A 24,098-nucleotide genomic window follows, 5' to 3' on the forward strand; every position below is an offset into this window, starting at 1 on the left:
CCCCCACCAGGTCGGAAGTCCCACCCCACGAGTGGCTGTCCGTATCGTCGATTGGCCCAGACGTCTGTCAGTCCGGGCGGCTGGCCCGAGTCGGCGGCGGGGGCCCGCGGTCGGTGCGCGACCCGGGCTGGCGGTGGTTTCCGGTTCCGCGGGGCTGGCGGGCGGGCGGGCAGCCGTGAGCGGCGGCGGCGGCGCCTGACAGACAATGAGGGCGGCGGGGCGGCGCTGAGCGGCGGCGGCGGCGGCGAGCAACGCGGGGCCCGGGGGCGGGGCGGGGCGCCAGCCATGGACAATCAGGTGAGGAACGGCCGCGCCGCCCCAGCGCAGCCCGCGCCGCCCGCCGGGCCCCCTCCCTCCCTCCCTTCTTCCCTCCCTTACCCGCCCGCCCGGCCCGGCCCTCCTCGGTCCCGGCCTCTCCGTTCCCGCTCGGCGCCCGCCCGCCCCGCTTTGTGCGCGCCCACCGCTCCCCCGGGCCTTTATGTGGGGCGGGGGCGCCCCTCCCCCATCCGCGACCCCCACCTGGTTACAACGCCTCAGACTCCCCTGTGAATCTCGGTCCCTCGCTGCCCAGAGCACCCTGGGATGGCCTTCGCAACCCCGGCCCGGCCCAGATCCCCGTGGGACACCTCTTGTGACCCCACTACAACCCAGACCCCCTGGGACCCTCCTCGGGACCCCAGCCTGGCCCGGATTACCTTGGGACACCCCTTGCAACCCCAGTCCGACCCAGAGCCCCCCGGGACATCCCTCCGGACGCTGGCTCAATCATGAGCCCCCACAGGCATCCCCGGGGTCCCTTTAGAGTCCTTTGATCCGGCCTGTACCCCCTTTCCTCTCTGAATCCAGGGCAGTTGGTGTCTCCTGCCTGCTCTGGCCCCTTGGCCCTGCTTCCTCTCAAACTCTGTCTCTTCTCCACATTAAACCTTTGCTGGGGGTTGAGTCCCTCCAGAACTCCTGGTCTGCAGCCTCCTCCTTTGAACCCAGGCCCACCCTAACTTCTCTCCCCTCTGATCCTGCCCCTGCCTCAGCCCCAGCTGAGCCCCAGCCCTCTCCTCAAACGTCGGCGAGGTCCAGGCCTTTTCCCACCAGGATCCCGGCCTGCCTTGAACATCCTTCGTTTCGGACCTGGGCCAGCTTCCTCAGCCCCCTCTGCTCTGATCACTCTCCTTTGGGTTCCAGGGACCCAAAGGGCTGTCTCTTCACCTTCAGACCCTTTTTGACCAGATCCAGGGACCATTTCTGCTCTGATCTGGAGCCCCCACTCCTTTCACACACCAGATGCCTCACTCCCCTCACTTTGGGCTCTCTTTGCCCCTGTGACCCTGACGCTGCCCCACATTGCCCCCCAGCCCCTCAATCCAGAGCTAGATCTGGTTCCTGGAACCACAGCTATCCTCCCTGCAGGGACCCCCATGTCTCTTTCCTGATGTTCATGGTCGCCACTTCCTTCCAACATCCCCTAGACTGGTGCTGTGACTTTGACCTGCTGTCCTCTGCCCAGCTCCTGTATACCCCATGTTCCCTGCCTTCCCCAGCATCTTGGAGACTCCACCCAGAGACTTGCTGCAAACCCAAGGTGTTCCCCAGCGCCCCCACCCCCTAGACTCCCCACGGACCCTCTCCCTTTGGTCTGGAAACCCAGAGCCAGTTTCGGTAAACTCAAGCCTGGGACCATTGCAGCTCCCTACATAGGATCAGCTCTCTCTTCACCCTCGTCTGCTGCCCCTGGCTTCACGGGGCGCGAGGCCAGGAAAGGCGGTGTGGGGCTGTGGGGGTGGCAGCTGAATTCCCCGCTTTTAGTGAGGGCAGGTTGGGGCGTCCCTGGCTGCTGGCGCCACTCAGGCGGCTCTGGCTGGTGAGGCACTGTGTGGCAGTTGGGTTTCAGGGGTGGGGGGGTGCAGGAGGCATACCCCCGTGCCCATCCTGGCCGCCTGGTGGCCCAGGATCACTGAATCCTGTGCTCGGGGCACCCTCTCACTACAATTTCACTTTATCCTTGGTGTTGTACCTTTCTCTCAAGAGGTGAGGCATAGTTTATGATAGCTGAATGGGGATTTCTGCAGGGTGGGGTGAGTTCATTTCCCTTGAAGGGATCGAGCTTGAGGCCTCCTATCTGTATTGAGTTAGGAAACAAAATAGACCTTCAGTGTCCACTCTTAAGGCAGCTGGACCCTGGGAAAGTCTTACTGGACACCGCGCAGGTGCAGAGCAGGACTTCTGCCCCTAACCCCACTGGGCCCCCAGGGAGACATTTCAGGCCCATGGACATTCATTCACCTTGTGATGTGGGGGGGCCCTGGCAGGCTGTGGTTGTCTCTATGAGTGAGACAGGGCAGCGTTCTGGGCCGGCGATGCAGGGAGACAACAGTCCTGCTCGGGGGTCAGGTGAGCCCGCTGGACCAAAGAGTGCCATCCCACCATTGTCTGGTGTGACAGTTGCTGGCAGTTGTGATTCAAACTTGAACCAGAGTGAAAAAGTTGGTTCCTCTGTTGCACTAGCCGCGCCTTAGGTGTTCAGGAACCACCACTCCTGAGGTGCCAGCCACCTCACTGGGCAGCGTGAAGAGGTGACCCTTCCTCCATGGCAGGAGTTTCCACTGGACAGCGCTGCTCCGGATCTTTGCGCATGCAAGTGCAAGTGAAACTGGCCCCAGAGGAAGGCCCGTGCCACCCCAGTCCAGTTCTTCGTCTGGGCTGTGTTCTCATGCAAATGTGGGAGGGAGAGGCCCCAATCTGAGCCCTGTCCCTTCCTCACAGCCCCAGGGGAGGCAGGAGAGACTAGTGTCCCTTATCGATCTTGAGTGGGTGAGCCAGCTGTAAGCAGTCCAGGAGGACTTCTGGTTCGGGATCTGGGTGTGGGGTTGGGGTGGGGACCCTTTGAATCCAGCATAGTCGGCCTTCTCTGCCTCCCCTGGGACGCCCCTGTGAAGGCTTCAGTGTGGTGGGGAACAATGGGTCTTTCCCCCAGGCCTGCTTGCTTCCAGAGATTTTGGTTCTCTTGGCCTTCCTGGTGTGTTCTCTAGAACTTTCTGGCCCAGCTGAGAAAAGAGGGAGTTCTGCATTTGGCTCTGGGCTCCCAGGGAAAAGTCATTCTGGTTCCCTTTGCCCTGACCATACACCCACCTGTCTGATCCCTCCAGCCTCTAGTCTGTAGTTACTCATCTATTTTCTTTGGGATTTGATGGTGGGCTTTTCTTTTTGGGCTCTGCAGCTGGTGGGATCTCAGTTCCCCGTGCCTGTATGCTCAGTGGCTAAGTCGTGTCCAACTCTTACCACCCCATGGACTGCAACCCGTCAGGCTCCTCTGTCCTTGGGGTTGTCCAGGCAAGAATACTGGAGTGGGTAGCCATTTTCTCTTCTAGGGGATCTTCTCAACACAGGGATTAAACCCGTATCTTGCATCCTATGCATTGGCAGGCATATTCTTGACCACCTCGTCGCCTGGGAAATCCATCTTAGTTCCCCGACCAGAGATCAAACTTGTGCCTCCTGCAGTGGGAGTGCAGAGTCTTAACCACTGGCCACCAGGGAAATCTCAGGATTTGTATTTTTTAAGAGGGAACGTGGTGATGTGTTTTGGGGGGCAGGTCTTTACTTAGGGGTTATGGCTGGCAGGCATATGATCTACAAAGATGGTGGGGAAGGAATGGGCCTGGCTACAGACTGAGCAGATGCTGAAAAGATGGGAAAGTTTGCTGGGGGGCTGGGGGCTGCCTAGGGAGCTAGAAGTGGTGTCAGTGTCTGGGGGTCCTGTTCCCCAAAGGCCCAGGGGTTCCTCCCTTTGCAGAAGTGTCGGGCCTGGCTGCTGAAGTAGGCGGCCGACTCGTTGAACCACAGGTTGAACTGACTCTCGATAACGCTTCGTCTGCTAAGCCCAGACTTGGGAACAGCTTTTTGTGACCGTGCTCTGCTGCTCTGGAAGGGAGGTGTGTTTCTCATGGTGGAGGAAGGCCCATGTTACAGAGGAGGAGTCGAGGCTAGGGGCATGCTTGGATCTCTCGCTCTTTCCCCAGACCTTTTCCAGAGAACCTCGGGCCAACCCAGCTCTGAATCTGTCATCTGGCAAGTCGGCCTGCCAGGCTTTAAAGCTGTGTTGTAACGTGCTTGAGAGCGAGGGCCAGAGCCTAACAACTCCCCTTCGTGTCCCCCACAGTTTGTAACGTGAAGTTTTACACTTAGCTCTACCAACTGTCGGTTTAATGAAAGGGGTTAGGAACCACTCCCTTTGTCACCAGGTCCACTGGCTCTGGGAGAGATGCCTTCATCCAGTTGTTCATGTTCAGAATCTCCTGAGGCTGCTCCCTGAACTTTGGGGTCAACCAGCATATCGTCTACACGTTGGTGGGCGTTCCCTACAGATTTAAAGTATTAATATATCTGGTACCAGGCCTCCCTGTTGGGCTGCTGGAGGTCAGGCTGCCCAGCCCCCTGACAGCCCTGAGGATCATGGGTGTATTTGCTTATCCCCGTGGTCCGCACAGGTGGCCCTAGTGGTAAAGAATCTGCTTCCAGTACAGGCGATGTAAGAGATATGGATTTGATCCCTGGTCGGCTGGGAAGATCCCCCTAGAGAAGGGCATGGCAGCCAACTCCAGTATTCTTGCCTGGGGAATGCTTTGGATAGAGGAGCCTGGTGGGCTACCGTCCATAGGGTCGCAAAGAGTCAGACACAACTGAAGGGACTTAGCATGCACAATAGTGGTCTGCTTGCTTATCCTTAGTGTCCAGAGACACATTCATTGAGTCCTTGTCACTTTGTCATTAACCTTGTGCCCCAGGACTGAGGCTGGTCAGAACCAGAAGAGGGTGCAGGGGCGGCCGCCAACCCTCTGTGGGCCAGTGGTCAGAGGCCCAGGCCCTCCTGTGGCTGTTATGAGAGGTCCCCACCTCTGGGCAGGTGGTCCCTGCTTGAGAGGATTAACACAGAGGGAGGGACAGCTGGAGCCAGCTCTGATTCAGTGGCTGCTCTGGGAGCCCCTGCAGGGCCCCCAGGGAGAAAGTTCTGTGAAGAGCGTTTCCTTTGCGTTTGTGTGGCTGTGGTTCCGTGGGGCCAGTCCCCCGCTCCCTTGCATCCCCCTTTGTGGCTGTGTGTGGACCACATGGCCAGTGACCCTGCTGGGTCCAGTCAGACTTGGCAAAATCATCCCAGGCCAATGAGGGGTCCTTCGGTGATTCATTCTCCTGGGAGGGGAGGGGATTGTGCATCTGAGGGAATTCACAGCAGCCGCCTGACTTCAGGCATAACTAGGCCACTTGGTAAAGTGCGAATTCCCAGAGGGAAGGGTGTCTGCTGAAGAGAATTCCCACCAGCAGAGCCGGGGAAATCTTACAGACACTCGGTGTAGAAGACCTGTCTTTTGGGGCTGGGCGGCTGGCTGGGTTCTGGCTTTGAGGGCTTCGGGAAGGATCTGGGGGAGCAAGAGCTGTGAGGTGAGAGGAGCTGTGGGCCCCAGGCTGGCAGGCTCTCCACACCTGGAGGGATCTGGGCCAGCCAAGCCGTTGGCCTGCTTTGCAGGACTTAGGATTCTGGCCGTGGGGTTCCAAGTGCCTACTGCCAGTTGGCCTGGAGCAAGGGTAGCGCCCGGTGGAGGCCCTCAGCCCAAGCTTAACTGTCCCCAGATGGCCCTGGGAGCCCTCGTTCCGCTCAGGTTTTAGGGAGGTTTTCCCAGAGGTAGAATAGTTAACCCCTTCCAGGGCAGGGTTGGAATGTGCCCCTTTGTTCTGGGCTTTTGTTGGAGGAGGGGGTGGTGAAGTAGCCCCCAGATGAAATGCTGAACCAAGGCAGTGACCGAGGCCTGCCCTTGTCCCCAGAGGCTCTGCCGCCTCCTGGGAGCCGAGTCGCAGGTGAGAGGTGTCAGTTGGGGCAGCACAGGCTTGTTAACCCGGCAGTAGTGGACACCCTTCCTGGAGCAGCGGCTGAGGGTCTGCTTCAGTTGCTCGGTTCTGCTGAACGGGGAAGGAGTCCAGGTGGAGTGGGGAGGGAAGAGCAGAGCAGGTAATAAATCACCGAGACTCGCCAAGCTGGAGTAGCTGGCGGGGGCTCAGCTTTGCCTGCCTCTGCTTCAGCGTAGCTCGAGGGTCTCACTGATTCAGTGATTTTTTCCCTCATATCGTGGCCCCAGATCTGTGTGATTCTACCATCTTTACTTCTCAGAAGATTCCTGCACTTGAAGGAAACCCCCTCTCCTGGGTGCAGCGGTGCATAGCATGGTCCTTGGCCCCTGGGGTCTGGGGTTGTTGAGGCTGAGCTGGCGCCAGCCCCAGAGGGCAGAGATGCTGCCTGGGCCCAGGCAGGGCTTTGGGCATGGCCCTCCGGCAGCAAAGATTACCCATCGCGCTTCAGAACCTTCCTGTTTACTTTGGCCTGTGGCGCGACTTTTTGGCACTCCCATCTTCCCCCTCGGATGGAGCTGTGGTCTTCCCTTCTTTCACAATCACGGCTCTGCTGCCTGCTGGTGTGCCCTGGGTGGGAACCCCATGTGATGAGACATGCCGGGCGTGCAGCCGAGGTGGGAGCAGGGTTGTGGATCTCTGGCCAGGTGAACAGCAGACCTGGGATTTAGTTCTAAAGTACCGGAAGCTGTTCCCAGGGTCTCGTCGTCATGATCTGGCTTCCCACCTGGAACCTTGCCGGCAGTCCAGGGATTGTCTCTTGACTTCTCAGCCTTAGAACAGGTTGGAGAGAAAGGCAGAGTGTGTTATACACTCGTGTATAGGGTACGTGAGGCAGAGTGTGTTACACACTCAGTATAGGGTGTGGGGGTGATTATGGCCTATTCGGGACCATGTAAACATCACTGGGATTTGTTTATCTTGAACGTTGCCCATAAGCAGTGCTCTGCGAATAGAAGCTTGTGGCTGATTTGAGCGTGACTTGTTTATCCAGACGTCCAGTCCTTTCCTCCAGCTTTTGGTGGGGTATTTCCCTTTGAGTGTCCCCATCCCCCTGCCACTGCTCTGCCCAGCCAGGCTCCATGGGCATCACAGCCTCCCAGCTGCCCAGGGTCTCCTGTCTTTCTTCCATCCGCCCACGGGTCCTCCCAGCTCCCTTGTTTCAGGCTCCTTTTCTAGCCACTCCCTCCAGTTGCCTCCCAGCAGGCTTGTGGTCCATCTAACTCTCCTAGTCTGCCTTCAGCCCAGACCATACACAGTTGCCTGGGGTACTTCTCACTCAGTGCTGTTTCCCCAACTCCATCACCTGCGTGTAGCTGGCAGTCACTTCTCTTGTGTTAAATCGAAATACTCCATCTGGATCCCCACCCCTCCTGCCAGTGGGCCGGCTCTGGGGGGGTCTCTCTGCTCTATTTCTGAGCAGTCTCTCGGGACTGTGGTCCTGCCAGCAGGGGAGGGGCTCCTGCCGTTTTTACAGCTCACTCAGCACCCACAGCCTCCCACCAGTCCACACATGGAGACCACCCTATACTTAACCGTCACCTCGGCCCTTCCCCACAGGATGTGCCGCGTAGAACTCCCTGATTTAGGAAGCCTGTCTAGTTTAATCCTGTGTAGTTGACACCTCAGGTAGTGGTAGTGTGGCTCCAGGATAGAGGGTCATTGGAGACAGCTGAGTGTGCTCAGGAGCAGGGTTAGGGTGAAGCATACCAAGGAGCTGGCTGTTTGTGGATGGTTGTGGAGACCAGGGCCTGCTTGGTTTCCAGTGTGGGGACCGATCAGATGGGGCTCTGGAGAAAGCAGCCCTGAGCCAGGGTGTCAGGGATGAGTGGAAGTTCAGTCTGCAGAGGAGTGAGTGAGGGCTCCCTGGCTGTGGGCTCACAGCCGGGAAGGAGCAGACATGCCTGCGTTTGGGGATGGCTGGTGCCTGACAGAACGGGGAAGCAGGGCTTGTGCATTCCCCGTGCATCCTTGGTTCACAGCCCCTATGGTGTGTCTGAAGCTTAGCAGCAGCTGTTTGTGAGCGAGTGCACGTGTGTGCGTGTGCACGGCTCTGCAGCATCCTCTGTCTGAATCAGGTGAAAACGTGGTGAATCAGGAGCATCCCAGAGTTGGGGAAACGCAGGCGGGCGGTGTGCTGAGGCTTTTGGACTTGACTCAGACTGAGAAGGGTGAGCCCTGAGTCCCAGGCAGTGACCGAGCAGGGGGAGGAAGGGGAGGGCAGGAGCAGGAGGATGCTGGTGGCGGGGTCTAAACAGGTAAAAGAGGCAGGCACCAGAGGGGCTGTGGCCCCTGGGGATGCTCGGGGTCTGATAGTGAGAAAGAGGGCGGAGGACACAGAGAGAGGCTTCTGGTCCAGGCCCAGGCTGCCAAGCCCAGCGGGGGAGTCTCCTCCAGGATGTGTGGGATCTGGCGGCCCGCGTGCCCCTGGTTATCTTGGCACTTAGAAGCAAGTGTCCACTTGGCCTCTGCCTTCTTTGTAATGTTCTTGGTTTTGATACTAGGTATCAGGCTCTGTGTGAAGGAAGTTCGGGGAGGGTTTTCCAGGCCAGAGTGGTTTGTGCAGTGGGTCCCTGTCGGCGCTTCAGAATCTGTGAAGTGTGGGGGCTGCTCCCTTAGTGGGGAGAGGCCAACGTGTGTGTGAAGAGGGAAGTCTGGCTGCCGAGGCTGTGGCCCACCTGCACCTGTCCCCAGGTGGTTTCTTTCTTGGCCCCCTGCCCCTCCCCCCATTCTCACCGCAAACCATCATTGGCGTGGGTGACTCGGGTGACCCTCAGGGTCTCTGTTCTCTGGGAAGCACTCTGTGGGATGATGGATGACGACAGGGCTTTAATCAAGGACTGGCATGGGTTGACCAGGACAGCAGAGTGGCCCTCGGATGACCCCCACACATGGGCCTGAATCTCCATACAGTAGAGCCATCTCTCATGGCCACGTAGCAGCTCAGTCTCAGAGCCTTGGTTGCCTCACTTGTAGAGTGAGGTACAGCCCACTCTTCATTTGATGTGTTCCGCATCTGTACATTCAGTCAGTTGTGCATCGAAAATATTTGGGAAAAAAAAGTACAGAAGGTGCCAAAAAGTAAAACTTGAATTTGCTGTGCCCTGGCACTGTTGACATTGCTGCTGCTGCTGCTGCTGCTAAGTCGCTTCAGTCATGTTCAACTCTGTGTGACCCCATAGATGGCAGCCCACCAGGCTCCCCTGTCCCTGGGATTCTCCAGGCAAGAACACTGGAGTGGGTTGCCATTGCCTTCTCCAATGCATGAAAGTGAAAAGTGAAAGTGAAGTGGCTCAGTCGTGTCCGACTCTTATCGACCCCATGGACTATAGCCCACCAGGCCCCTCCGTCCATGGGATTTTCCAGGCAAGAGTACTGGAGTGGGTTGCCATTGCCTTCTCCGGTTGACATAGCACTTACCTGTATTTACAACTGTTTGCATAGCATCTTTGTTGTACGAGGTATTATAAGTAACCCAGAGATGACGTCAGGTCTGTTGGAGGATGTCTGTAGGTCACGTGTAAGTGCTAAGTCTTTTTACGCAAGGGGCTCGAGCATCAGTGGATGTCGGTAGCCTCTGGTCCTGGCACCAGCCTCTCCCTCACGGGTCACACTGTTCTTTTTTCGGGAGATCTTGGTGAGCGTTACTGCTCCGGACGGGCTGCCAACCTAAGAGCAGAGCAGGCAAGCCACTAGAAGGTGGTTTCCGATGGTGGAGGGTGCTGAGAGGACCATGTGGTGAAGAGCTGTGGGGCTAGGAGTGGGTGCTTTCAGACTGGGTGGTCAGGGAAGGCATCCCTGAAGAAGCAGCTGTCAAGCTGAGACCTCAATGAGAGGAGCCAGCGAGCTGTGCAGAGCCTGGGGGAGAGGGGACCACAGGTGCCTGGGTCCTGGGGTGACTGGGGTGGAGATGCAGGGCCCCAGGTGGGCTTGCTGGGGAGACAGAGCATGTAGAGCAAACACGTGCTCCCCACCCCCTGTGATTGGAGCCTCCCAGAGTCCCTTCATTTTCCGGCTCTGTATGCCACCTGGGGTGGGGTGGAGGGCGGATGGAGAGGGCAGCCCACATCCCACGGCCCTGGGCTCTGCACTGACCCTGCTGCTGCCTCTCTCCCTGCAGTGCACTGTCCAGGTCAAGTTAGAGCTGGGACACCGCGCCCAGCTGCGCAAGAAGCCCACCACGGAGGGGTTCACGCATGACTGGATGGTGTTCGTCCGCGGCCCCGAGCAGTGCGAGATCCAGCACTTCGTGGAGAAGGTGGTCTTCCGGCTGCATGACAGCTTCCCCAAGCCCAAGCGGGGTGAGTGCCCCCTTCCCTGGGGAGCAGCCGGCCTGAACTCCTTGGCTGCTCTGCCCCCGCACGGGGGTGCCCCCCACCCCCCCTTCCCCCTCAGCTGTGAACTTGGTTGTCAGGAGAGCCCAGTAGAGGTGGTGATGAGTGTCTTGTGTCATTATTGAGGCTCCGGCTCTGAGGAGCATCCAGAGTATGTGGCCCGTGTTGGAGGGTGGGCAGGGTGGTGTATGACCACCCCGTGAGTAAGCAGGAAGTTGCTCACTGGGCCCATGTCGGCAGAGGAGAGATGCCCTTTCCAAAGCCCCTGGCATGTGGGGCCGGACCAGAAAAGGGAGGCGTACCTCCCCTGCCTCCTCCCCGTTTCCCCCTCAGGCTGTGAGGCACAGGAACTTGCCCAGGGTGCGGGGTTGGAGGCCGCTTCCTGGAGAATTTGATGGGGAACTGGGGAGCTCTGTGAGGTCGGGGCCTGTCTGCCGTGTCACCATTTGGTACCCTGTGTGAAGCCTAGTATGTCACAGGGGTCCCATAAATAGTCCTCGAATGGATGTGTTGATAAAGGAACAAAGGACCCTGTGCTCCAGAAGGGCTTTGGGAAAGGGAGAGCCGCTGCCGGGCTGCATTGGGGCCAGAGGGTTGGGGGTGAGGCTGTGCTGGTGAGATAAGAGTATGGAGCCTGTCCTGGGACCCACTGGGGCCTGGGCCAAGGCCAACAAGTGTCTTACTGTCCAGCCAGGAGGTGACGTGTGTCACAGAAGTAGACACTCCTGGTTCAGGGGGGACGGCAGCTCCAGATTCCTAGTGGCGTAGTGGCCATTGTTCTTCCTTCTGGATTCTTCCATCAGCTTTCAGCTCTTCCTTTCCTTCATTTCTCCTTTCCTGACTTTTCAGTTCTCTTCCTTCTTTTCTCTCTGAGCCTCTTGGAGAGAGCAGATCGGGCTCCTGATAATAGCAGATACCTGGAAAGCACCTGGTAGTAATAGTAGTAATATAATAATGCAAAGCACCTGGTAATAATAATAATACTACATGTCACTTATCAGGCACGTTTTGCTCATAAGCTCTTTTTGTTTGCCCCACAACCCTCTTTTACAGAAGAGGAAGCAGGCTCAGGGGTCTGGATAAGCTGCCCGAGCTTTAAAGCAGGGGTCCACGCGGCGTGGGCCGGGTCTGCAGGTTTTGATTGGCGCTTGGTCACTCCCGTTCATTCCTCGGTCACTGACTGTGCCATGGAGCAGCAGAAGCCGGGCTGCCTCCTCCTGGCCGGGCGCCTGCTTTCCCTCTGCCGTCCAGTCCCCTTCTCTCCCAGTGGTGATTCCCGTTCACTCACAGAGACCGTGACGTTGGCAGGGGTGGTGGTGCCCAGGATCCCCTTCCATGTCTCTGTGTGGAGACTGAGCTCCCAAGAGGCCTGGTCACCTATTTGTGGTCACGTGGAAGTGGCACATTCTCCAAGCTCCCAGTGTCTGAAAAATGGGTTCTAGGTGAAGCATACTGTTTTGCAGAGGCAGTTTGCAGTCAGAGTTGAGTAGCTGAACCGTCCTTGTTTGCGAAGCCTGTGGGTGCAGCCTCTATATAGACGGCAGCTGCATCATGTGGTGGTGGTGGTTGTCACTAAGTCGTGTCCGACACTTTGCGACCCCATGGACTGTAGCCCCCTAGGCTCCTCTGTCCATGGAATTTCCCAGGCAAGAAGACTGGAGTGGGTTGCCATTTCCTTCTCCAGGGGATCTTCCCGACCCAGGAATCGAACCCATGTCTTCTGCCTTGGCAGGTGGATTCTTTACCGCTGAGCCACCCTGCATCACATGAATTAGATGGTGGATGCCTGCTTGCCATTTGTTGAGTGATCAGGGAAAAACAGATAAGGTGAAGCAGCCAGTGAATTCCTAACAGGACTCCAGCCTCTGAAGTTATACTTTATTTGCTGAAAAAGTGTCTTTTAAATCAGAATATACACCCTGCACAGACCCAGCAGGAATGAACCTGGTGGGCATCTCCACCTCCCAACTCATCAATGGTGGTCCCACCCCAGGGGCAGCCTTCTAGTCCTTTCTGGGTTGTGTCCCTTCCTTACCACTTTAAAGCTGTAGAAGCGAATTCACTTCTTATTTCTAGATTTTTCACTTTAAAAATTTATTAACTTTCTAACCTGAAAGCTCAGACTCTTTCCTAAGCTTCGCCCCCTCGCATCCCCGCCAAGCGAGGGGTTTGCATTTGGCCACAGTTTGCTGCTATATCTCTGGGGCTGAAAGGATACAGTAGATGCTTTCTAAATGTTTGCCAAGAGAATGGATGGGTTCTCCAAAGCTGTCGGCTTTGGCCAGGGTCTCCTGACTTTCCACTTAGGAAGAGAAGGGCAGGAGCAGCCTGTCTTCCTTGACCCTTATGCCCTTTCTGGGAGCTACACTCAACTTGGTTAAGGTTGTTCCACTTCAGGTTAGAGAGTAAGTCTAGAAGTCGGTAACTGTGAGGGTCATTGACTATATTGATGCTCTCCACCGTCGGGATGGTTCTCTCTGAACTCTGGGCCACTTGCTCCAAGGAGAATGCTCAAGGTCATGCCAAGGTCAGATAGGATCTTTTTTGTCATCCGTGCTTAAAACTTGGCCCCGTTTTGGGACTTCCCTGCTGGTCCAGGGGTTAAGAATTCACCTGCCAATACAGGGGACATGGGTTTGATCCTAGATTTGGGAACTAAGATCCCACATTGTTGTTATTTATTTGCTAAGTTCTGTCTGACTCTTTGCAACCCCATAGACTGTAGCCTGCCAGGCTCCTCTGTCCATGGGATTCTCCAGGCAAGAATACTGGAGTGGGATGCCAGTTCCTTCTCCCAGGGATCCTCCCAACCCAGGGATCGAACCCATGTCTCTCATGTCTCCTGCATTGCAGGCAAATTCTTTACTGCTGAACCACCAGGGAAGCTTAAGATCCCATATGCCATGGGGCAATTAAGCATGCATGCAACAACTAGAGAGGCCATGTGCCTCAACTGGAGAGGCTCCCGAGTGCGCAGCTGGAGAAAAGCCCTCATGCTGCAGTAAAGACCCAGCTCAGCCGAAAAAAGAAATTTGGCCCCATTTACTTGGCTTCGTATTTGGCCTGTGGCTTTGTGAACACCTTTTGCTTCTTCCTCCCCATCCCTGCATTTGTCTTTTTCATCAGAGGTGCTTTGCCTTTTTCTCCATACCCCCATCATTTCATTTATTCAGTGGAGACTCCCCTCTTCCTCTGGATATTTCATTCCAGCCTCTTCCTCTTCTGATTAGAACTGGCTCCTCTCCAGACCACCTCGTTAGCCATCACACTGGGACTTACTTTACTTTTCTCCTCAGGGATTCACCTAACACCCTGTGTTTTTGTTCATTTTCCTGTTTTACTGGAGTAATTTATCCAGAAGTTTCCCAAGGAACTAATTACTGAAGCAATTTCTGAAGAAAGGTGTGTAGGGAATAAAGTCTTAGTGTATCTAGAGTGGCCTGTTCTGGCCCCACGCTTGAGTGCTAGTTGAGCTGGGTGTAATGTTCCAGTTGGAGAGTGACTACCATTCAGAGTTTGAGCGTGTTGCTTTGTCATCTTTTGAGGAACCTGATGTTGTGGGTTTCTCATTCTGTTGCAGGTGATGTGTTTTTTAATGTTTTTGTCTTTTTTCCAGAAGGACTTAAGATGGTTTTTATGACCTTTCTGGGGACTTTTTTGGTTTGTTTGTTCATCATATTGAATCTTTGTTGGTTCATTTGTTCATCATGTTGGACATTTGGTGCCCTTCATTTTAGTTCTGGAAGGTTCTCTCCTATTTTTTTTTTCCTATCTGTTTAATTTCTGTTTTCTCTTTCTAGAAAGCTTGTTATGTAAATTCTCTGTTTAAGTTTTCTCATCTGTAAAATGGGAACAAGTGCATTTGGCTCACAGTGTTGTTGGGAGTTGATGGTATAAGATTATGGGAATACTGCCTGGCACACAATAGGTGCTTTATGAATATTAGCTGCTGTTGACATATGTTTAATTCATGGGGTTGTTTTTGCACCTCTCACCTTTTCTTAAAAAATTTTTTTTATCCCTACATTCTGGGAGATTTTGTTGACTTCATTTTCTGGTCATTCTGTTGAATTAAACCACTGTAAATACTGTATTTGTAATGTCTAAGAGCCCTTTCTTACTCTCTAATTTTCATTTTTGAAAGTATCTTATTTTCATTTGTCGAGCTTATCTTCCCTCGGAGGACATTGACTTTGGTTTTTTTCTTTCCTTTTACCAAGTTCCCTGGGAGAAGCTAAGGTGGCCTCGAGGGAGCATGGGACAGCCTGGATCCTGAGCTGCGGGATGCCAGGCGGTGCAGGTTTCAGAGGGAATGAGAAAGTGGTATGGTGTGGGCTGCATGTGACGTGCCCAGCCAGCACCCACAGAGGATGACCAAAGAGCAGGAGACCTGATGGAATAGGGATTGGAGCTGATGTCAGCCCCACAGAGTTCCTTGCCTGTTGTCCCCTCGGCAGGGCTACTCCTGACTTCCGGGTGGGCTGACTATCCCACTGAAGGTGACTTGTTCCCTCCTGGGGACCAGAGGCATGCCCTGGGCTTCTGTCACCAGCTGGGCACCCGACACCGCAGACGTGGATAATGAATGAATGCAGCATTTGGTGGCAGTAATGACTCACATTCATGCCCCGAGGTCAGGTGACAGTGTTCTTGGTGCTCAGCTTAGGAGCTGGCCACTGGTGCCACCAGGAGGCTCTGCTGCGGTGGGTGCTATGGCCGGGTCATGACTGCCCCCTCGCCCCTGGCGGGAAGTCAGGCCAGCCGAGAAAACCTCATACCCCATGTGCTGGCCACATGCAAGGTGCTGGCCTGTCATTATGTTCCAGCCATTTGCGACCCGCTTAAGAGTTACAGTCCAGACACACGTGTGTAAAGGTGTTAACAGGTGCAGGGTTTTCTCCTACCTCTTGGTCGCCACAGGAGAAGGTGGGGTGGAGGACATGAGGGGTTGATCTGCGCTGTTTTGTTTTTCCTAAAAGCAGGAGAACAGTGTTTTCCCATTACTCGCGTAGTGACAGCATACATGTCAAAACATTGACAGTGCGTCCTGGAGAGTGGGACTGTGGGAGATTGTTTTACCTCTGTTCTGTGTTCTTCTTGGGTTCTCTCTCTTTCTCCCTCCCTCCCTCCCTCCCTCTTCCCTGGGGATGCTGTGGTCCTAGGGATGCTGTGCTTAGGTGCTGCAGTGGAACCCAGGCAGCAAGCTCCATCTTAGACCAGGTCACCTCCATCTAGTGTCCATGTCCCTGGCCCCGAGCAGGGCCCCAAGTCATGTGCTCACATGGGTGATGGCAGGAGGTGGGCACAGCAGAGACCCTGCCCTGCAGGGAGACCAGGGCTCCCCAGGCCTGGCATCTCGCCCAAGCCTCACTTGCTGCTCTCAGTTGGTTGAACCCATGCGCCCAGTGGCCAGTGCCAGCTACTCTGCCTCAGCTGGTCTCTGGCCCCTTCCCACACACTCTCCCACCCCAGGGTGGTGGGGGTCCCCTTTCTCCTATTCTGCTTCTTCTCTCCCCTGGGACCCCTCTGATGTGGACCAGGCCTGGGATCTCTGCTCCTGGGGAGCCGGCCTCCTGCAGAACCCACTGAGCCCAGAGAGGAGGCAGAATGCGTGTGCTTCCTGCTGCTGGGTGCTGATGGCACATCATCTGTTTCTTTTCAGTGTGCAAGGAGCCCCCCTACAAGGTGGAGGAGTCGGGGTATGCTGGCTTCATCATGCCTATCGAGGTGTACTTCAAGAACAAGGTAGGGTCCTGGGGAGTGGTGGGGAGGACGCACAGCTCACATGAGGTGAGGGGACCAGCAGTGCATGTGTGGCAGGGTGGATGGTGACACATGTAACAGAGACTCCATGTTAGGTGCCCGTGGGTGGAGTGTCGCATCCGTCTCTCCATGGTGGTCAACTGGGGAGCTGGCAAGTTGGGGAGCAGCAAGCCATGGCCCCGTCAGTCATGCTAGAAGTGGCAGGGTCCCTGGCTCAGCTATCACATGCTGGAGTGGGGCCAGAGGCCTTGGACTGTCACCGTGGGAGGAGAGGGGAAGATCTGGAAGGTACCTGGATGTTCAGCATAGGCTGTTGGTTGGAGGCCCTTGTGCATCTTCTGAACCAGAACTGTTGACGGCCTTGGGGGAGAGAGCTTTTAGAATTGTTGAGTGAGAAAAGCAAGTTGTGAATGGTATTTATAGAAAAAAGGGATCATACGTACGAAAGATGGTAAAGGTAATCCGGGTGGTAGGATCACAGGAGGGTGTTCTCTCTAGTATTCATCTCTATGTGCTTACAGTGGGAAAAAATAGAAATCATCTCAGAGTGTTCAGGCTGTGATAACACAATACCACAGACAGGGCGGCTCAGAAACACCAGAAGTTGTTTGCTTAGCGTTCCGGCGCTTGGAGGTCCTGGCTTAGGCGCCGGCATGGCCAGGGGAGGGCCGTGCTCCAGGTCACAGACTCCTCTTGCCGTGCTGTCCCGTGGGGAAGCACAAGCAGTCTGTGGAAGCACCAGTCCCCTTCCGCGGGCTCCATCCTCGTGACCCAGGCCCCTCCCAGCACCATCACATGGTGGGTGGGAGGCAGCCCAGAAACTGGGGACACAGTTCAGACCAGAGCTTTTTTCCTGAAGCCCAATACCCAGCATTTAACCATTGTCTGCCTGGCAGCAAGCCTCTGTTGCTCCTCGCAGGTGTGGCCAGCCGGCACTTTACCTGACTCTGAATGCATGCTGGCTGGGTGCTTCTCCATGCATGCAGCTGGACTGGCTGTGGGCAGCTCTGCCACCTTTCGGGGGGACGACATCCTGGGGGGCCCATGAGTGCCACCGCTCACTTGACAAGTCGCTTCTTCTGAGAATCCCTGGTGTCAGGGGCAGAGCTCGGGGGCACCGAGGAACATTTCAGTGGGTGTGGGATTTGATGGTGGGGCTGCAGGTCACCCTGATTTTCTGGGCGTCAAGGTGACGCCGCTGATGAGAGGAGAGTCCAACCTGTCTGCACAGGCACAGGAGGGGCACTGTGCCCCTGGGGGTGTTGGCGCCCTGTGGCTTAGGGAGCCAGACCCCAGGAGGCCTCCTGCTGCTTGGGGAGTGTGGAGGAGGGCCAGGGCTGGGGTCAGTCCCTGGCAGGTATGTTTCCAGCCTTCCTGCCCCGCGGGGAGGCTGTGCAAATGAAATGCTGATTGGAGCCCTTCTGGGTGGCTGGGGAGATAGAGCAAGTGCATCTGGAGAAAGCGATGTGCATGGACCTCCGTATCTGCAGCGCTGGGCAGTGGGGCTGGTGTGGAGCTATGAGCCCGTTCTTGAGATGAGTGCTGGGTGCTCTCCTGTGCCCTGTGTCCCATTACTAGAATCCTTTGCCCCTGGTGGCAGCTTTGCCCTCAGGGTTGTAGTGGGCAGCCCTGCACTGTGAGACTACCTGGGGAGGGACTGGGGTGCGGGTCACAGGTCCCATTGGGTTCACCTCACGTTCTGCTGGGTGATGCTTATTACTGAGTACTTGGCCAGGCCTCAGAGGGTGGTCACATCCCCAGCCTGCGTGCGGGAGTGCCTAGACGCCCAGGCACATGGGCTGGGCTGCACCTTGATCGTGGGGGCTCACTTGGACCAGCAGAGCTTGTGTTCATGTATGTGTACCCAAAACGGACGTGACCCAGGGTGATGGCCGTTCTTGAATTCTGCTGTTTGCTTGCTTCTTCAAGTGTTGTCTAAATGTGGGTCCCTTTGGAGATTGGTAAAGCTCAGACAGGTGTGGAAAAGCAAGGGCAGGTTTACGGCAGAAGCAGCTGCTGCAGATGTGGGGTGTGTGTGAGCCAGGGCCATCTGGGGAGGACTTGCTAGTCGCTTCTCCCACCGCCCCCCCCGCCCCCACCCACGCAGGCAAGAGCTTAGCCCTGCTCACCGTTCAGTCATCAGTTAGGCGAGCTGATCGTGGCTGTGCTAAGCAGCGAGGAGCAGCTGTGGACAAGCCACTTCTCTGGACCCGTTTCTCTGTCTACAAGATAGATTTCAGTCGTGTCTGCTTCTCGGGCTGTTGGGAAGATTAGGAGAGCTGGAAGGGAGGGCATGTGGTCTGGTCCCAGCACGGAGTGAGCGCTTCATCGTTGATGTCACTGCAGGGTCAGCCTGGGCACGCAGAGTGAACAGAGCAGGCAGTCTCTAAGACCTTAGGCCCCGGGAGTCGAGGCCCCAGGGATGAAGGAAGGTGACGGGTGGCCTCTCCGAGCAGTGGGGTGGATGTGCACCCAGAACAGGAAGGGCTGTCTCTCAGACGCAGGACATTTTCTTGTGTAAGCCTGAGGCATTCTGGCTGCATCTGCCCCTGGCCATGGCACCTGCTGTGGACGGTGGAATTCTGGGTTCCGTGGTGTTTGGCACGAGCACTTATCTGAGGCCGCGTTCTGTTTCAATTGTTGGCAGGATGTTCTTATACAGATAAACCACTCCTTTCCCCAAAGCCCGGGTGGAAAAAAGAGGGGTGGGGTTGGGTTCTTCTGACTTAAAAGTTCTTCTGGGCATCGCTGAGCTGTTAGTATTCACTTGCTTTTAATGCCAAATGCAGTATCCTTCCCAGCACCTCTCCTCTGGTTCTGGTTCTCCAGACCCCGTCCAGGTGTCCAGGAGCTTAGCTTTCTCTGCCAGTAGCCATCAAATTAGCACAGACCCGCAGATCAGGGCTCAGCCCCACAGTGTACCCTGTGGCCGGCGCCTCCGGTGCTTCTGATGGACCAGCTGTAAATCAGGGTTTCCCACAGCCCCCTCAGGCTCTGGGGTTTGGTGAAACAGCTCACAGAACTCTGATCGACATTTTACTTCCTGTTTTGGGTTTAGTATATGGGATGCAGGTCAGAAGCAGCCGGCTGGGAGAGCGGCGGGGCCTGGTGTGGGTAGGGGAGGGACTTCCAGGCCCTTCCCCCCGACACCTGCACCTGCACACTGGCCTGCTCTCCCTGAGGGCTGTGAACCCCATGGTTCGGGGTTTTATGGAAGCTTTGTTAACAAGGCATGAGTCAGTCCCTGGCCATTGTGACTAACTCAGTCTCTACCCTCCCCCGCCCTGGAGCTTGGCGGTCGGGACAGGGGATGAGCTTCTCATCAAAACTTGGTCCTTCTGGGGACCAGCCCCATCCTAAGCCACCTAGGGGCCCACCTGGAGCTACCTCGTTAGAGCACAGGACGCTCCTGTCACCCCATCATTCAGGAGATCCCAAGATCAGGTAAAGAATCTGCCTGAAATTTGGGAGACCTGGGTTCGATCCCTGGGTTGGGAAGATCCCCTGGAGAAAGGAAAGGCTACCCACTCTGGTATTCTGGCCTAGAGAATTCCATGGGCTGTATAGTCCATGAGGTCGCAAAGAATCAGACACAACTGAGCAATTTCCAAGATCAGAAACTGGGGTCAAAGGCCAAATGTTTTCATATGATATGACAGTTGTAAAATAAAATTTTTACTGAGGTGAAATTCACGTCCTGTGCAGTTAAGCATTTTAAAGTGTATAATTCAGCAGTATTTAGTGCATTTGTAATGCTATGCAGCCTCTCTAATGTCAAATGTTTTGTCTCCCCATCCCCACTCTCATCTTCCGGCAGCCTCTGATCTGCTTTGTGTCTATGGATTTGCCCGTTGTGGACATTTCACACAAAAGGAATCACACAACACGCAGCCTTTGTGTGTGGCTTCTTTCACTGAGCTTCGTGTTCTCAGGGTTCACCAAGTTGTCCTGTGTGTCCGTGCTTCATTGCTTTTTATGGCTGAATAATATTCCATTGTTTGAGCATTCTTTGGCATTGCCTTTCTTTGGGATTGGAATGAAAACTGACCTTTTCCAGTGCTGTGGCCACTGCTGAGTTTTCCAAATTTGCTGCCATATTGAGTGCAACACTTTCACAGCATCATCTTTCAGGATTTGAAATAGCTCAACTGGAATTCCATCACCTCCACTAGCTTTGTTCATAGAGATGCTTTCTAAGGCCCACTTGACTTCACATTCCAGGATGTCTGGCTCTAGGTCAGTGATCACACCATTGTGATTATCGGGGTCGTGAAGATCTTTTTTGTACAGTTCTGTGTGTTCTTGCCACCTCTTCTTAATATCTTCTGCTTCTGTTAGGTCCATACCATTTCTGTCCTTTATCGAGCCCATCTTTGCATGAAATGTCCCCTTGGTAGCTCTAATTTTCTTGAAGAGATCTCTAGTGTTTCCCATTCTGTTGTTTTCCTCTATTTCTTTGCATTGATCACTGAGGAAGGCTTTCTTATCTCTTCTTGCTATTCTTTGGAACTCTGCATTCAGATGCTTATATCTTTCCTTTTCTCCTTTGCTTTTCGCTTCTCTTTTTTTCACAGCTATTTGTAAGGCCTCCCCAGACAGCCATTTTGCTTTTTTGCATTTCTTTTCCATGGGGATGGTCTTGATCCCTGTCTCCTGTATAATGTCACGAACCTCATTCCATAGTTCATCAGGCACTCTATCTATCAGATCTGGGCCCTTAAATCTATTTCTCACTTCCACTGTGTAATCATAAGGGATTTGATTTAGGTCATACCTGAATGGTCTAGTGGTTTTCCCTACTTTCTTCAATTTCAGTCTGAATTTGGTAATAAGGAGCTCATGATCTGAGCCACAGTCAGCTCCTGGTCTTGTTTTTGTTGACTGTATAGAGCTTCTCCATCTTTGGCTGCAAAGAATATAATCAATCTGATTTCGGTGTTGACCATCTGGTGATGTTCATGTGTAGAGTCTTCTCTTGTGTTGTTGGAAAAGGGTGTTTGCTATGACCAGTGCATTTTCTTGGCAAAACTCTATTAGTCTTTGCCCTGCTTCATTCCGTATTCCAAGGCCAAATTTGCCTGTTACTCCAGGTGTTTCTTGACTTCCTACTTTTGCATTCCAGTCCCCTATAATGAAAAGGACATCTTTTTGGGGTGTTAGTTCTAAAAGGTCCTGTAGGTCTTCATAGAACCGTTCAACTTCAGCTTCTTCAGCGTTACTGGTTGGGGCATAGACTTGGATTACTGTGATATTGAATGGTTTGCCTTGGAAATAAACAGAGATCATTCTGTTGTTTTTGAGATTGCATCCAAGTACTGCATTTTGAACTCTTTTGTTGACCATGATGGCTACTCCATTTCTTCTGAGGGATTCCTGCCCGCACAATTGCACTCATCTCACATGCTAGTAAAGTAATGCTCAAAATTCTCCAAGCCAGGCTTCAGCAATACGTGAACCATGAACTTCCTGATGTTCAAGCTGGTTTTAGAAAAGGCAGAGAAACTAGAGATCAAATTGCCAACATCCGCTGGATCATGGAAAAAGCAAGAGAGTTCCAGAAAAACATCTATTTCTGCTTTATTGACTATGCCTAAGCCTTTGACTATGTGGATCACAATAAGCTGTGGAAAATTCTGAAAGAGAGGGGAATACAGACCACCTGACCTGCCTCTTGAGAAATCTGTATGCGGGTCAGGAAGCAACAGTTAGAACTGGACATGGAACAACAGACTGGTTCCAAACAGGAAAAGGAGTACGTCAAGGCTGTATATTGTCACCCTGCTTATTTAACTTCTATGCAGAGTACATGATGAGAAACGCTGGGCTGGAAGAAACACAAGCTGGAATCAAGATTGCCGGGAGAAATATCAATAACCTCAGATATGCAGATGACACCACCCTTATGGCAGAAAGTGAAGAGGAACTAAAAAGCCTCTTGATGAAAGTGAAAGTGGACAGTGAAAAAGTTGGCTTAAAGCTCAACATTCAGAAAACGAAGATCATGGCATCCGGTCCCATCACTTCATGGGAAATAGATGGGGAAACAGTGGAAACAGTGTCAGACTTTATTTTTGGGGGCTCCAAAATCACTGAAGATAGTGACTGCAGCCATGAAATTAAAAGACGCTTACTCCTTGGAAGGAAAGTTATGACTCACCTAGATAGCATATTCAAAAGCAGAGACATTACTTTGCCAACATAGGTCTGTCTAGTCAAGGCTATGGTTTTTCCTGGGGTCATGTATGGATGTGAGAGTTGGACTGTGAAGAAGGCTGAGTGCTGAAGAATTGATGCTTTTGAACTGTGGTGTTGGAGAAGACTCTTGAGAGTCCCTTGGACTGCAAGGAGATCCAACCAGTCCATTCTGAAGGAGATCAGCCCTGGGATTTCTTTGGAAGGAATGTGATGCTAAAGCTGAAACTCCAGTACTTTGGCCACCTCATGCGAAGAGTTGACTCACTGGAAAAGACTCTGATGCTGGGAGGGATTGGGGGCAGGAGGAGAAGGGGACGACAGAGGATGAGATGGCTGGATGGCATCACTGACTCGATGGACGTGAGTCTGGGTGAACTCCGGGAGTTGGTGATGGACAGGGAGGCCTGGCGTGCTGCGATTCATGGGGTCACAAAGGGTCGGACACGACTGAGCGACTGAACTGAACTGAATATTCCATTGTTTAGACTCGACTCCCCCCACCCACATATATACAGTCAATTCTCCTTCCTCAAAATAGTTACATAAAGTTACCAGGAACACTGAGTTAGTGAAAACTGAACCTTTGCTGCAAGGGGCCTAGAGGTTAAGTTCCTGTGAGCCTCTTGTCACAGTTTTGTCAGCAGAGGGACACATAGCCGTGTTTTCTGGGCACTTCTGTTTGAAGGCTCCTTATTCACATTGTTGACTGTTAACAGTGGACTCACAGCAGCATTATTCCTGCTGGCACTAAGCTTGTCTGGCAGACATTTTCTCTGGAAGACGCCTCACAGCTCTCCTGGGATTGGGAACCCTGGACAGTACTTTAGCACGTGCCTGGGCCATTTCAGATAGCAGGGGCACAGAAAGGAGGGAAAGACGGCACCAGGACGCCGAGAGAAGGACGCTCATTTGGTGTGAGAAGTGCATAGGACGGCGAAGTGTGGCTTGTTCAACAGTGGCTGGGGACGACACATTTTGAGTTAATTTTTGTGTGTGGGATGAGTAGGGTCTAGCTTCATTCTTTTCCATATGTTCTTTCAGTTTTCTGAGCACCATTTGTTGAAGAGACTGTTCTCCCCCCACCATGGAGTAACTGTAGCATCGTTGTTGGAAATCAGTTGGTTTGTGCTTTCTCTCTGGACTCAGTTCTGTTCCATTGGTCTTTAATGTTTGTCCTTAGACCAGGGCTTCCCTTGTGGCTCAGCTCGTAAAGAGGCCACCTGCAGTGCAGGAGACCTGGGTCTGATTCTTGGGGTGGGGAGACCCCCTGGAGAAGGGAAAGGCTACCCACTGCAGTATTCTGGCCTGGAGAATTCCTTGGACTGAATAGTCCATGGGGCCTCATAGAGTTGGACATGACTGAGTGACTTTCACTTTCACTTTTATACCAGTACCATACTGTTTGATTACTACAGTTATGTCAGAAGTTTTGAAATCAGACTATGTGGGTCTTCCAACTTGGTTGGGGTTTTTGTTTGTTTTTTAATATGGTTTTGGTTGTTGTGGGCCTCTTGGCATTATGTATGGATCTGACATTGGACTTTTCCATTTTTGCAGAAGAGACCACTGAAATTTTGACAGGGATCGCATTGAATCTGTAAACACTTTGGAGACATTGCCATCTTAACAATATTAAAGTCTTCCAGTCCATGGATAGGGGATGTCTTTTCATTTACAGGTCTTCTTTAATTTCTTTTCCAAAATGTTTTGTAGTTTTCGTGTACAAGTATTTTACTTCCTCGGTTACATTTTTTCCTAGATATTTTAGTCCGTTGTATGCTATTGTAAAATGGAATTGTTTCCTTAATTTCCTTCTGGAATGTTCATTGCTGGTATATAGAAACATAGCTGATTTGTGTGAATGTTGATCTTGTCCTCTGCAACTTCACTGAATCTGTTTATTATCTTTAGCAA

At 53.7% G+C, this 24,098-nt stretch overlaps 1 protein-coding gene and 1 long non-coding RNA gene across 6 annotated transcripts in view; one reads left to right on the forward strand and one right to left on the reverse strand.

The window, feature by feature from the left end:
* The first annotated feature begins 69 nt into the window (after positions 1 to 69).
* MLLT1 (MLLT1 super elongation complex subunit) overlaps positions 70 to 24,098 on the forward strand; it is a 68,615-nt gene continuing 44,586 nt past the window's right edge. For both annotated transcript variants that reach the window (XM_024994956.2, XM_024994957.2), the window contains exons 1-3: positions 70 to 297; positions 10,013 to 10,193; positions 15,889 to 15,971. In XM_024994956.2, coding sequence (XP_024850724.1) covers positions 286 to 297; positions 10,013 to 10,193; positions 15,889 to 15,971 — 276 coding nt within the window. In that variant the 5' untranslated portion in view covers positions 70 to 285. The remainder of the gene's footprint in view (positions 298 to 10,012; positions 10,194 to 15,888; positions 15,972 to 24,098) is intronic.
* LOC132345711 (uncharacterized) overlaps positions 15,028 to 24,098 on the reverse strand; it is a 31,317-nt gene continuing 22,246 nt past the window's right edge. For 2 of the 4 annotated variants that reach the window (XR_009495190.1, XR_009495191.1), the window contains exon 3: positions 15,028 to 15,198. This is a non-coding gene — a long non-coding RNA (uncharacterized lncRNA). Of the gene's footprint in view, positions 15,199 to 16,281; positions 16,364 to 16,432; positions 18,056 to 24,098 lie in introns of those variants that run through there. The other 2 variants (XR_009495193.1, XR_009495192.1) reach the window with 2 other exon arrangements.

This window comes from Bos taurus, chromosome 7, assembly GCF_002263795.3.
Source record: "Bos taurus isolate L1 Dominette 01449 registration number 42190680 breed Hereford chromosome 7, ARS-UCD2.0, whole genome shotgun sequence".
Lineage (NCBI taxonomy): Eukaryota > Metazoa > Chordata > Mammalia > Artiodactyla > Bovidae > Bos > Bos taurus.